General features: G+C 39.0%; 1 protein-coding gene across 1 annotated transcript in view; it reads left to right on the forward strand.

The window, feature by feature from the left end:
- Positions 1 to 347: 347 nt before the first annotated feature.
- Positions 348 to 13,267, forward strand: part of LOC117291293 (tyrosine-protein phosphatase 10D-like) — a 29,576-nt gene continuing 16,656 nt past the window's right edge. The window contains exons 1-16 of the mRNA XM_033772928.1: positions 348 to 405; positions 1,818 to 2,042; positions 3,323 to 3,559; positions 3,735 to 3,971; positions 4,090 to 4,326; positions 4,446 to 4,682; positions 4,801 to 5,037; positions 5,156 to 5,392; positions 5,511 to 5,747; positions 5,866 to 6,099; positions 6,727 to 6,984; positions 7,748 to 8,014; positions 9,217 to 9,504; positions 9,910 to 10,194; positions 10,936 to 11,208; positions 11,696 to 11,977. Of these exons, the coding sequence (XP_033628819.1) occupies positions 2,012 to 2,042; positions 3,323 to 3,559; positions 3,735 to 3,971; positions 4,090 to 4,326; positions 4,446 to 4,682; positions 4,801 to 5,037; positions 5,156 to 5,392; positions 5,511 to 5,747; positions 5,866 to 6,099; positions 6,727 to 6,984; positions 7,748 to 8,014; positions 9,217 to 9,504; positions 9,910 to 10,194; positions 10,936 to 11,208; positions 11,696 to 11,977 (3,577 nt within the window). The 5' untranslated portion in view covers positions 348 to 405; positions 1,818 to 2,011. The remainder of the gene's footprint in view (positions 406 to 1,817; positions 2,043 to 3,322; positions 3,560 to 3,734; positions 3,972 to 4,089; positions 4,327 to 4,445; positions 4,683 to 4,800; positions 5,038 to 5,155; positions 5,393 to 5,510; positions 5,748 to 5,865; positions 6,100 to 6,726; positions 6,985 to 7,747; positions 8,015 to 9,216; positions 9,505 to 9,909; positions 10,195 to 10,935; positions 11,209 to 11,695; positions 11,978 to 13,267) is intronic.

Here is a 13,267-nt window from a genome sequence, read left to right on the forward strand (position 1 = left end):
TGTGTTTGACAAAAACATACAAGCATTACACTTGACCATAATTGCTATGTTTAATGGATGTTAAATTTGCGTTGGGATTAAGAACTCATTTTGGTTTTACCCATATACACCATTGTGTGGTAAGCACTGTATATTCAGTACTTTCCCGAGTTCTGTAAAAAAAATCACAGGCATACATGTGCGGTGGGATTCGAACCCACGACCTTTGCAATTCTAGAGCAGTTTTATACCAACTAGTATTAACAAACAATATTGTAAAAAAAAAATTCAGCAAGCTTCCCTGTATAACCAACCTTGCTTAGTCGGGCAAATCATTTTAATTGATTTCTTTTTATTTTATTTTTAAACAGATCAGTTTTGTATCCATTGAATGTGCCACTACTTCAACCCCAGGTCAAACTACTGGTAGGTGTTACAAAAAAAGTTACTTAAAATTAACTACAAAAACCATTGTGTCATACAGTACATGTACATAAGACCAAGTAAAAAAAGAAACATGTTTAGCGTCCCCGCCTGCAATTTTTAAAATTGTTTTTCCTATGATCTCAGCAAAAACAATCTGAATGTCTTGTCTGAATGCCTCAACTAAATTGTTTCATTTATGTTTTGTGTATTTCAGCAGTAGTAAAAACAATGGATATTTGACATTTTAACAAAGAATGGTGGCCATCTTGAAATAAAAAATAAAAAATAAAAAGCCCCTCTTCCTCCTTTTTTTGAAAAACCCGGATGTGAAACATGTTTTTTATTTTACTTGGCCTAATACCCATGCCTGATACTTCACTGAGGCAATTGCATCCATTACCCGTGGGCCCAATTTCTTACAGCTGCTTAAGCAAAAAAAAGTAGCTAAGCATAAAAAAATTTTGCTTACTAGAATAAGGGTACCAGCCAAACTACCATGTCACAATTACAGTTTGTGACTGGTATCCTGCTCATTTCTGCTTAGAAGAAAATTGTGTTTTATTATAAGCAATATTCTCTGCTTAAGCAGCATTATGAAATTGGTCCCTGCTCATTGCCTTTGTGCCTCTTGAAATGTTCCAAAAGAAATTTACAATTTCCTCGTAGAGGGATTCTTTACCAAAGAGAAAACGCCTCGGTGCCCTTACCGCCTAAAACAAAGAAGCATTAGGCCTGCAAACATTATAACCACATGTATCAAAGCATTAAATTCATTTCCATTTGCTTCCTTGTCATTTACAGAATAAAACCTTAATTTATCTGTTAATAAATAACTATTTTTCATGACTGTGTGTATTTGTAATGCATGTATACTGCTCATGCTTTTAATAATTGTTAATGACTGTTTATGTAAACTGTACAATTCGTCTCATACACTGTAGCCGCACTATTTAAATTAACCATTAATAATAATAGTTATCTTCAAGCAGGCTTGAATAGTCAATTCTGATTGGTTGATAATCCATAGCAACAAGGAGTGTGATATAAACTTATGTCGCATGGCATGTATTATTAGTTTACATTTTGTTATTGTTGTATAAACCATTTCCCAGGGTATGGGGTTTGTTCCGTTTTTGGAATAAAATTTGATACATTTAAAATACAATTATTGTGTGTTCTAACTCCTCGTTTTGCGCTTTTAAACTATACCCAAAATGTACAGCTTATAAGAAGTTAATGTTAATTCAAAAGTGGCGTGTTTGTGTCAAATGCTGATCGTCACATGCATTGCTTTTAAGTTTGCTTGAAGACAAATACTTTGTTGAATATGGGACACAGAAGCGCTAAACTTGTCTGTATTCCACTTGCGCTCGTGTGATAACTTATATTATTATTAAGTCTGTTTGTTGCAGATGTGGGTCTTCCAAGTGACGGCATCTACTGTCCAGACGACATTGTAATAAATGTTATAGCCGTCAACTATACAGTGCCAGAAGTTGGAGTCAACCAGACTCTCTCATGTAAACCTCCTCCAAATACTCTTTTTGCTGAAAACAACATCACAACTGTAATTTGTAGTTCGACTGATCATGTGGCAAATATTACAATGGAATTGTGTGAATTTACAGTGACAGTGGGTGAGTACATGTATAATAAATTAAGGGAAGAAAAGACAATTTGTTTACCTTTTCTGGTATCAATTCGTCAGCGTTTTCACGAAATAGCACTCTACGTGCTTAAGGATTTTTTTACACATTTTTATTTTTTTTACATTTCTGTTGATAATGCACGAAGACCTACAATTCCATAATGTTTCGAAGCTCAGACAGCTTTACTTTTTTAATTAAGCTAATTAGTGTTTTCAATTTTGGCACAAACGTGGCATTTTTTGTTTTTACGAAGTAGCACCCAAACCTCTGTTTACCATTGTATGCATGGCACGCACTCGAGTCAAAGTGTGGTAAAAACGTTTTCACGAAGTAGCACGCAAGTTTTGTGAGCGCGCGCGCGCTGACCTAGTTTCAAAAATCAATACAAAATGCTGTGTTGTAGCATAGGCGAGTGCTACTTTGTGAAAACGCAAAAAGACATATTTTGCACTTTTCGGGTTTCACGAAGTAGTACGCATCTTCTCTTGTGTCTAGTTTCATAATTAATTATGCAAATGAGTCAAAATAAGATTAATTGATAAGTTCAAGTCATCAAGTATCTACATTGAAAAATTTAAATGGAAATACTTTGAAGTTTTGAAGGGAGGCGGGTTTCAAAAAAGTGTTCAACTTCAGAGGCCGTTTTCTTTGATTGTTGTTTTTTGCTGGTATAGCAGTGAGTGCTACTTCGTGAAACCGCTGACGAATTATAACATTAATTTGCTTGATGACTTGTTGTTTTTGAAAATGTGTCAGAAACCATTTCTCCAAATGCTCCTTTTGTCAACTGTCCTGCTGATTTTTAAAATGGAAGAGCCTTTAAAATACAATGGCCTTGCCTTAAAAAAATTTCTCACTAATTCAGAAAAGCTCCAAACAAGGCTACACTCTTGGTATGAGGCTTCAAGAAGACAAATTATTTAAAGTGAAAAGAACTAGATTGTAGGATTGAGGAAAACATGCACCAGGCAGGGTGTTCCAAAGGAATGCAGTACGTGGAATAAAGCTGTTGGCATGGCTCTTTGTTCTACATCTCAGCAGATCAAGAGTGTATGGATGAGAAGAAGCAGAGAGTCTGGTTTCACGCTCAAAAACTCTGATAGATTGAACTAGGTCAGACACATTGGTCGCACATTTACCATGAAAATATCTGCAGAAGAAACGGAGGCTGGTTGGTTGCAGACCGACAGTGATGGGAAAGAGGTTGTAACGTTGATCCCAACCCTTAACAAACAATGTCTCTTTTCCTGATTTTATTTATTTTCCAGATACTATTGCTCCAAACGCTAGTTTTGCCAACTGTCCTGCTGATGTTTTAACAAATGATGCTGTCGTAACCTACACGGAACCAACTGCTTCAGACGGTGGAGTTGATCTAAGTGTGTCATGTGACCCTCCATCAGGCTCCACCTTCACTGAAAATAAAAATACAACTGTGTTTTGTACAGCGACTGATGCTGCAAGAAACGAGGCGGAAGAATTTTGTGTGTTTTTAGTAACTGTTGGTAAGGAAACATTTTGACAGCGGAGCAATTTATAAAAGTTGTCTTGAACTGTTCAAACTCTAGATATTCTCGTGTATATGGGTCAAAAACCAAAACTTTATATTCTTTATCCCCGATGCAAATTTAACATCTATTATTTCAGACAAGTTGGGTTAATACTCCCTTTATTTTCCAGATACCATTTCGCCAAATGCTACTGTTGCCAACTGTCCTGCTGATGTCTTAACAAATGATGCTGTCGTCAACTACACAGAACCAACTGCTTTAGACGGTGGAGTTGATCTAAGTGTATCATGTGACCCTCCATCAGGCTCCAACTTTGCTGAAAATATAAATACAGCTGTAACATGTACAGCGGCTGATGCTGCAGGAAACGAGGCAGAAGAATTTTGTGTGTTTTTAGTAACTGTTGGTAAGGAACATTTATGAAGCATTTTATTTGAGAAGAACTCTTCAAAATCGTTAAAAACCCATGAGAAATTTGAAACTATTTCAGAAAAGTTGAGTTAAAATTTCCGATTCCTTTCCAGATACTATTGCTCCAAATGTGACTTTTGCAAACTGTCCTGTTGATGTCTTAACAAATGATGCTATCGTCAACTTCACGGAACCAACTGCTTCAGACGGTGGAGTTGATTTAAGTGTGTCATGTGACCCTCCATCAGGCTCCAACTTCGCTGAAAATACAAATACAACTGTAACATGTACAGCGACTGATGCTGCAGGAAACGAGGCAGAAGAATTTTGTGTGTTTTTAGTAACTGTTGGTAAGGAACATTTATGAAGCATTTTATTTGAGAAGAACTCTTCAAAATCGTTAAAAACCCATGAGAAATTTGAAACTATTTCAGAAAAGCTGAGTTTAAATTTTCCGATTCCTTTCCAGATACTATTGCTCCAAATGCGACTTTTGCCAACTGTCCTGCTGATGTCTTAACAAATGATGCTGTCGTCTACTTCACGGAACCAACTGCTTCAGACGGTGGAGTTGATTTAAGTGTGTCATGTGACCCTCCATCAGGCTCCAACTTCGCTGAAAATACAAATACAACTGTAACATGTACAGCGACTGATGCTGCAGGAAACGAGGCAGAAGAGTTTTGTGTGTTTTTAGTAACTGTTGGTAAGGAACATTTATGAAGCATTTTATTTGAGAAGAACTCTTCAAAATCGTTAAAAACCCATGAGAAATTTGAAACTATTTCAGAAAAGTTGAGTTAAAATTTCCGATTCCTTTCCAGATACTATTGCTCCAAATGCGACTTTTGCAAACTGTCCTGCTGATGTCTTAACAAATGATGCTGTCGTCAACTACACAGAACCAACTGCTTCAGATGGTGGAGTTGATTTACAGGTGTCTTGTGACCCTCCATCAGGGTCCACCTTCGCTGAAAATATAAAAACAACTGTAACTTGTACAGCGACTGATGCTGCAGGAAACGAGGCAGAAGAGTTTTGTGTGTTTTTAGTAACTGTTGGTAAGGAACATTTATGAAGCATTTTATTTGAGAAGAACTCTTCAAAATCGTTAAAAACCCATGAGAAATTTGAAACTATTTCAGAAAAGTTGAGTTAAAATTGCCGATTCCTTTCCAGATACTATTGCTCCAAATGCGACTTTTGCAAACTGTCCTGTTGATGTCTTAACAAATGATGCTATCGTCAACTTCACGGAACCAACTGCTTCAGACGGTGGAGTTGATTTAAGTGTGTCATGTGACCCTCCATCAGGCTCCAACTTCGCTGAAAATACAAATACAACTGTAACATGTACAGCGACTGATGCTGCAGGAAACGAGGCAGAAGAATTTTGTGTGTTTTTAGTAACTGTTGGTAAGGAACATTTATGAAGCATTTTATTTGAGAAGAACTCTTCAAAATCGTTAAAAACCCATGAGAAATTTGAAACTATTTCAGAAAAGTTGAGTTAAAATTTCCGATTCCTTTCCAGATACTATTGCTCCAAATGCGACTTTTGCCAACTGTCCTGTTGATGTCTTAACAAATGATGCTATCGTCAACTTCACGGAACCAACTGCTTCAGACGGTGGAGTTGATTTAAGTGTGTCATGTGACCCTCCATCAGGCTCCAACTTCGCTGAAAATACAAATACAACTGTAACATGTACAGCGACTGATGCTGCAGGAAACGAGGCAGAAGAATTTTGTGTGTTTTTAGTAACTGTTGGTAAGGAACATTTATGAAGCATTTTATTTGAGAAGAACTCTTCAAAATCGTTAAAAACCCATGAGAAATTTGAAACTATTTCAGAAAAGTTGAGTTAAAATTTCCGATTCCTTTCCAGATACTATTGCTCCAAATGCGACTTTTGCCAACTGTCCTGCTGATGTCTTAACAAATGATGCTGTCGTCAACTTCACGGAACCAACTGCTTCAGACGGTGGAGTTGATCTAAATGTGTCATGTGACCCTCCATCAGGCTCCACCTTCACTCAAAATAATACAAATGTAACTTGTACAGCGACTGATGCTGCAGGAAACGAGGCAGAAGAATTTTGTGTGTTTTTAGTAACTGTTGGTAAGGAAACATTTATGAAGCATTTTATTTGTTTTAATCGTACATGTACCATTAAGACACTTTTTGAGTGATTTAAAAAGATTTTACATGTACTGTAATGATGGGTGGCACGGTTGGCTTGTGCGTAAAGCGCTCGCCTCTCACCAAGGTGACCCCAGTTCGATTCCCGGTCGGGGCCATATGTGAGTTGAGTTGTGCGTTGGTTCTCTGCTGTGCCACGAGGGTTTTCCAGACTATCCGGTTTTCCTCCCTCAGGAAAAAATCAAACACTTTCGATCGTGGCTGTGCTCCGTGGTCATAATTGGTTGATGTGGCTGGCAGCTGAATGCGCCCTTGCATGCCTGCTTCTCAAACACGTTGTAGCTGCGTCTTTCGCAATTCAGCTCTAGCTGCGAGTAAGGACGATTAGCCCCCCCCCCCCAAATTATTATGATGCTTTCAGACTACATAAAATATAGTTTACATTTATGACCTTATTAGGACCTAGCCACTGAAAGAGTCAACTAACGTGGTTGCCACAAAATCTGGAGCCGGATGGAAGTGTGTTTAAAATGCTTTGGGCATACCGTAGATAAGGAACTGTGTAAAAAAGAAAAATAAGTTAAAAATGTTATTTCTTTTCCCCAGATGTCGTTCTGCCATCTTTTACTTTCTGCCCTGATGACATTGACGGTTTCGCTGACAGCGGAACCAACTCGACCGTTGTAACCTGGCAAAATCCCACCGCGACGGACAACTTGATAGTTGAAGGATTCCCAACGGTGACGTGCTCACCCAAATCAGGAAGTAGATTTGAGATCGGTGAGACAGAGGTATCGTGTATCGCATCTGACGCGGCTGGCAATGAAGGGGACCAGGATTGCAACATTCTCATCATGGTAACAGGTATAGACCCCATGTACAATGCGCAGCGCGCATACATGCGCATCTCTTGTCTGCCATTTTGTGTGTCGAAATGTGCACAAAAGGACTGGACTCCCCTCAAAAAGGCAGAAATGATGGACGTGCATCGTACCATCCTTTTGTGCGCGTTTTTTACACATAAAATGACGGACATCAGAGGCGCGTGCAAGTGCACTGCGCAGTTTGCAATCTATTGAGCGTCTTCGCAACGGATCTGTGTCAGTATTGTTTTTTAATTTTGTATGCATACACATAAGGGTCGTTCCATGTAGGACCAACACACTTTTTTAACCTATGTCTAACGATTTGGATAAAAATTGCTGTGCTTGTACGTCCTAATGAGAAATGAATGTACACCAATTTTAATACCATATGGTCTTGGTAGAAACTACTAAAATGTGTCGTTTTTAGGGTAAAATACCACCTTTTTGATAAAAATCTGGCATAACTTTGTAAATAATGAGTATAACAATGTTTTTTTTAAGTAGGTCACCGTGACCTTTAATGTGTTATCGTGACCGTTGACCTATTTTTAAAATAATGTATCTTTCTAAAAATCTGCAAAATTACAGTTACTTGATAGAGTAGTCTACCTCTATCAGAATCCACTAAGAAACAGCTGGGCTCTGCAAAATTTATAACTTTCAACAGTGTTTAACTAGGTGAAGCCCTTGGAGTGAATTAAATACTAAGCATTGCACTCAAAATTATATGACAACGATTGATTTCATTGATCAATATACAGAATTGAGTGCGCCAGTCATTGTCAATATCACCGATGTCACAAATGAGACGATGTTGATCACATGGACTTCAATGGATGAAGTGGAAAGTTTCACGATAGTTTATGTTGGAGGGTCTGGAAACAAAGTGCCCTTACGTGTGAACGTCACCGGAGAGAAGACGAGTCACGTACTGACGGAGCTGCAGTCTGGCGAGACGTACTCAGTGACAGTTATTGGTGAAAAGGGTCTAGCGCTCGCAGAGAGTGAACCAAGGACTGCTACCACAGGTATTGCTCGGGTTTTTACTTGGAAGTAACATCCGTTTCAGACAAGCCCTCCAGAGTTGCGCCGAACCAAATTCTGAATTAAGTTACATGAAAAGTTTGACGTCTGAAGCAGTTACGAGTGACTGGATGCGCTTGAAGTCAAAAGATCAACTGTTGTAGTTGTTCAGAAAGGACTCTTGTGTACATGTACCTTGGTTTCAGACGTCAATCTTTTCATGAGCCAAACCCAGCACAACGTTTGCCTGTCTGAAACAAAAATTTATTTGGGTCGACCTAGAGTCAAAATTTGAAAAGTTACCACCTAATTTAAATATGCAAATTAGGTCACTTCTGGGTTGAGACTCTTGTCCCATTTTGGATATGTCATCAATAACCACACAATATTCAAGAATCAACAATAAAACAAACTTTGCAATTTGTGTGACTCGACATGAAAAAAATGTCTAAAGCCTGTTCTCTATAATCTATTTGGTTTGGCGCGACTCTGGCTTGCCTGTCTGAAGTGGGCGTGACACATAGAGTTATATATTAAGAACTAGAGGGCACACTGGTCTATATACGCGACCCGGCATGCGCGCAGGCGGCCATTTTCTAAGTTGACAAAACAGGCATCCCACAGCGTGTGTTTGTGCGGCCATTTTGTAAGTTGACAAAACAGCATCGCGTAGCATTCAATAAACACAAACTCCAACGTGTGTTTCATATTCAACGCGCGTACAGAATGGCGCGCGCATGTCTCCTTGAGGTCCCGTCGCGTTTGTGCAAGAAGCATCACCAGTGCAACCTCTAGTTCTTATATATAACTCTATGGCGTTACACATATGGTGTTTACTCCAAAAAGTAATGGCCATAAGAATTTACATGATAAAGAGCACTTGAGAGCTGTTGATATTACAAAACATTGTTTAGGAGCGGTTAGGATTGGTAAGGAAAAAGTAAAATGCTCACTGATCGATAAACTCCAAATGGGAAACTAGTTTTATTTCTCATTAGATATGACATTTCAGACAGAAATATTTTGACGGATGTCTTTTACTATTATCATCATTAGACCGTATAATTTTTTGTGTAAATCTGTGATCTTAGACAAGTTTTTTTCACTTACCATATATGGAATGTTCCTTTAAGCCTGGATAATCATATTTCAATTTCACTTTGATATGTTTAATTATTCCAAATGTGTATTTTGTTTTTGTTAAAAGAGCTTAATGCACCAACGATCACAAGGACTTCCTCCTCCCAGATGACATCGCTGGAAATTGAGTGGAGTTCTCCGCCCAGAGACGTCGTGAGACAGTATAGCATCACTTACACTGGGATGAATGAAGATCTTACGACAGTATCCAAGATGAAAGACGGTAATTCAACGTCAACAATGCTGGAAGGACTTCTGTCTGGTGAAACATACGAGTTGACTGTCACAGCTTCCAGCGGATCTTTGGAAGGAACAGAGGTATCCGCGACAAGCGCCAAAAAGCATGAGACAACAGGTATGAAAATATAGAATTATTTTTTATGGTCCCAAAAAGAAAAGGGAACATCCCTGGTGTCTGCATTTATTTCCTTTTATTTCAATTTTTATTTAGCCAGTTAACGACGAGAGTCTTCCATTTTTTCACTACCTCCACGACGGGATTATTTTATCGGAATTGCTGGAATCTTTTTTGTGTTTTATGAGAGCATCGTGTAGACACAACAAAATTGTACTCAAAGGAACACAATCTCTACTTAAAGGGTTTTGATACCTTTTGTAGATCAAGTCTTTGGCCATGACATGAGTCCCTACTTTATAAAGATGCATGAAGCCGCTTATTTGTTGTTTTCTTGCAAGAGGCGCTTTACAAATGCCTTTATTAATATTATTATTATTATTGTTATTATTTGTTATTCCTCAGTTCCGAGAAATGTCACTTTAGAAGAAAGCGACTCCACAGTCAGCTCAGTTACAGTGCAGTGGTCACCGCCCACCGAACCTGAGTCTACTCTTACCCCAGTGATAGAGTTCTACACCATCCATTGTTCAGACGGTCAAGCCAGCCCTGCGAAGGTTAACTTCACAAAGAGTGAGACCACTACAGCCTCGTGTGTCAATCTGTCCAATGCTGGGGCGGTGTACACAGTGACTGTAACATCTCACAGCCAAGGGAAGGAGGCATCATCAAGTTTGATGATCATTGCATGTAAGTTCCCTCGTGTTTTTTACCCGTCCTCCTACAATCTCGGAATGGCTAACACCCATTTCACCCTTTGCTTAGAGCGACTCAAGGTCGACCCAAATAAATTTTGGTTTCAAGCAGGTGAATTTAACATATTATTTACATTGGCTCGGCTCATGACAAGGTCGAAGTCTGAAACCAAGGCGCTCCGGAGTTGTTCCGAACGACTGCAACAGTCGATCTTTCGACTTCTAGCGCGTCCAGTCGCTCCTAACTGTTTCAGGCATCGAATTTTTCATGTACTTAATTTAAAATTTGGTTCGGCGCGACATCGGATCGCCTGTCTAAAACAGGTTTAGGTTGTTTCTGTCCATGCCTTTCACCTTTGTGGACCTTTGTTCGAATCCCGGATCAGACCCTTGCATGTGGATTGGGTCTTCAGTCCTTACCTTGGGCCCAATTTCATAGCTCTGCCTATTTGTAAGCAAAGAATATGCGCTTATGGAAGCAGGGAATTCTGCGCTTACGTCAAGCGTGCTTCTTCCAGGCATTCTTCGCCTACACAGCTAGCGCAGAATCAGCGCTTGCACAGACAGCGGGGAACGGTGAAGAGTTCGGCGGTAAGCAGACCTATGAAAATGGGCCCTGATTACCTGGGGTTTTTTTTTTTCTTCTTTTTTTTCTCCCACATCCAAAACTGGAAATTTTTGTTTCTGATTTATTTATTTGTTCGCATATAAATTCCTTGTTATCTTTCCTATCCAGTACCAAATGGTGTTGTGCTTAAGGAGACGCAACCCACGACGACGACATCAGTAAGTGCTATGTGGTCTAACCCCGACGGCAAGGCAGATAGCTTTGAAATTGAGTGTTCATCGGGAGTACCAAAGCCACAGAGTATACCAGTCGATCCTACCGACTTGGAAAACGTGGCGTCCTGCGTTGATCTTCCCTCCCCAGGAAATGTGTACACCATGACGGTGTTTGTGAAGAGTGGAGGGAGGAAGAATAGCTCCACCCACATCCAACTCAGGGCCTGTAAGCCTTTCATTCATTTATTTAGCCGTGTGATATAAACATGGCTAGAAGTGTTTAACATAGGCGTGGCGTGCAAGTTTTACGCTTGGCGCTAATTTTACAAGTCATGCAATAAATACACTGATAATCATTGTGCAACTCTTAGTGCACGCTGAGCACAGCGGTTGAGCATCATATGCATTTCTACACTTCGTGAAACGGAGCATGAGATCGTGACAAGAAGTAAAAATTTAAAACAAACTTAAGATAGACTTTCCAAAATCTTTTAACAAAGAAGGTAACTCGATCTTGAACGGTTATTTAAAACCTTGCAGGGTCGTGGCCAAGCGATAAAGGACCTCACCTTGGCTCGGCCACAACCCTGACAGTTGTGAACAAACGCTCCAGACATCATACCACTGGTTTATTCCCTTATTCATAGTTCTTCTGACAGAGTATCCAAATTTCAAAAAATGAGATGTTTCTCATCACTGCTTTCCCTTTTTAGTACCTGAATCTGTGGAAGGTCTAAGGGTGACGGACTTCACCAACTCACAAGCGATGATTTCATGGAGAACCCCTGTGAATTGCGCGAACTGCGTCTTCACTTCCTTCAAGGCGTTCCGTTCGGATGATTCAGGAGAGCCTCAGATCATCCCTTTTGTAACGGGACAGGCCGAGTACGAGACTCAATTTGGTGGACTCGTTGCTGGGGCCGAGTACACATTCACCGTGATTTCGCAGAGTGGAGACAAAGAGGGCCATGGGAGTAGTACTACACAACAAATAAGTGAGCTTTCTTTAATTCGATCAAGTAGTTTCCTAAATTTTGTGTTATCTTTGAAATGGTTTTAAAGCCATTATACACTTTCGGTACAGAAAAAAAAAAAAAAATCACAGATTTACAAATAATTTACAGGGTTTACAGAAGGTAATGGTGAAAGACTTCTCTTGAAATATTGTTCCATGAAATGCTTTACTTTTTGAGAAAACATTAAAACAATATCAATTCTCGATGGCGAGAATTACGGATTTATTATAAACACATGTCATGACACGGCGAAACATGCGAAAACAGGAGTGGGTTTTCCAGTTATTTTCTCCCGACTCCGATGACCGATTGAGCCTAAATTTTCACAGGTTTGTTATTTTATATATAAGTTGTGATACACGAAGTGTGGGACTTGGACAATGCTGTTTACCGAAAGTGTATAACGGCTTTAATAAGGGATGGACTTTTACTCCGGACCACAGGCCTGAGGCCAGTGATTTTAGTGTTGGGTCAGTAAGCTCAAGACAAAACAAGTCTGGTGGTCTTGGGTTTTTTGTCAATTCAAACGTTGAGTTCGAGTCTCACAAATATCTTTCACTCCTGCTGAGTATCACTCATAAAATAGAAGAGATAAATTTTCTCTTAGCCGTTTTGTTCAAATGAAATAGTTTAGATGATAAACTCATTTTGATTCTAGTCTCTTCTCATTTTGATTCTAGTCTCTTCTCATTTTGATTCTAGTCTCTTCTCATTTTGATTCTAGTCTCTTCTCATTTTGATTCTAGTCTCTTCTCATTTTGATTCTAGTCTCTTCTCATTTTGATTCTAGTCTCTTCTCATTTTGATTCTAGTCTCTTCTCATTTTGATTCTAGTCTCTTCTCATTTTGATTCTAGTCTCTTCTCATTTTGATTCTAGTCTCTTCTCATTTTGATTCTAGTCTCTTCTCATTTTGATTCTAGTCTCTTCTCATTTTGATTCTAGTCTCTTCTCATTTTGATTCTAGTCTCTTCTCATTTTGATTCTAGTCTCTTCTCATTTTGATTCTAGTCTCTTCTCATTTTGATTCTAGTCTCTTCTCATTTTGATTCTAGTCTCTTCTCATTTTGATTCTAGTCTCTTCTCATTTTGATTCTAGTTTCTTCTCATTTTGATTCTAGTTTCTTCTCATTTTGATTCTAGTCTCTTCTCATTTTGATTCTAGTCTCTTCTCATTTTGATTCTGGCCTTGTAAAATATAAATCCCTGTCCAGTAAAGATTCTAAGCTACAAGTCCTACGGTCTTGTGGATTTTTCTCCCAAATTCGAA

The sequence above is a fragment of the Asterias rubens genome, chromosome 6 (assembly GCF_902459465.1).
Source record: "Asterias rubens chromosome 6, eAstRub1.3, whole genome shotgun sequence".
Lineage (NCBI taxonomy): Eukaryota > Metazoa > Echinodermata > Asteroidea > Forcipulatida > Asteriidae > Asterias > Asterias rubens.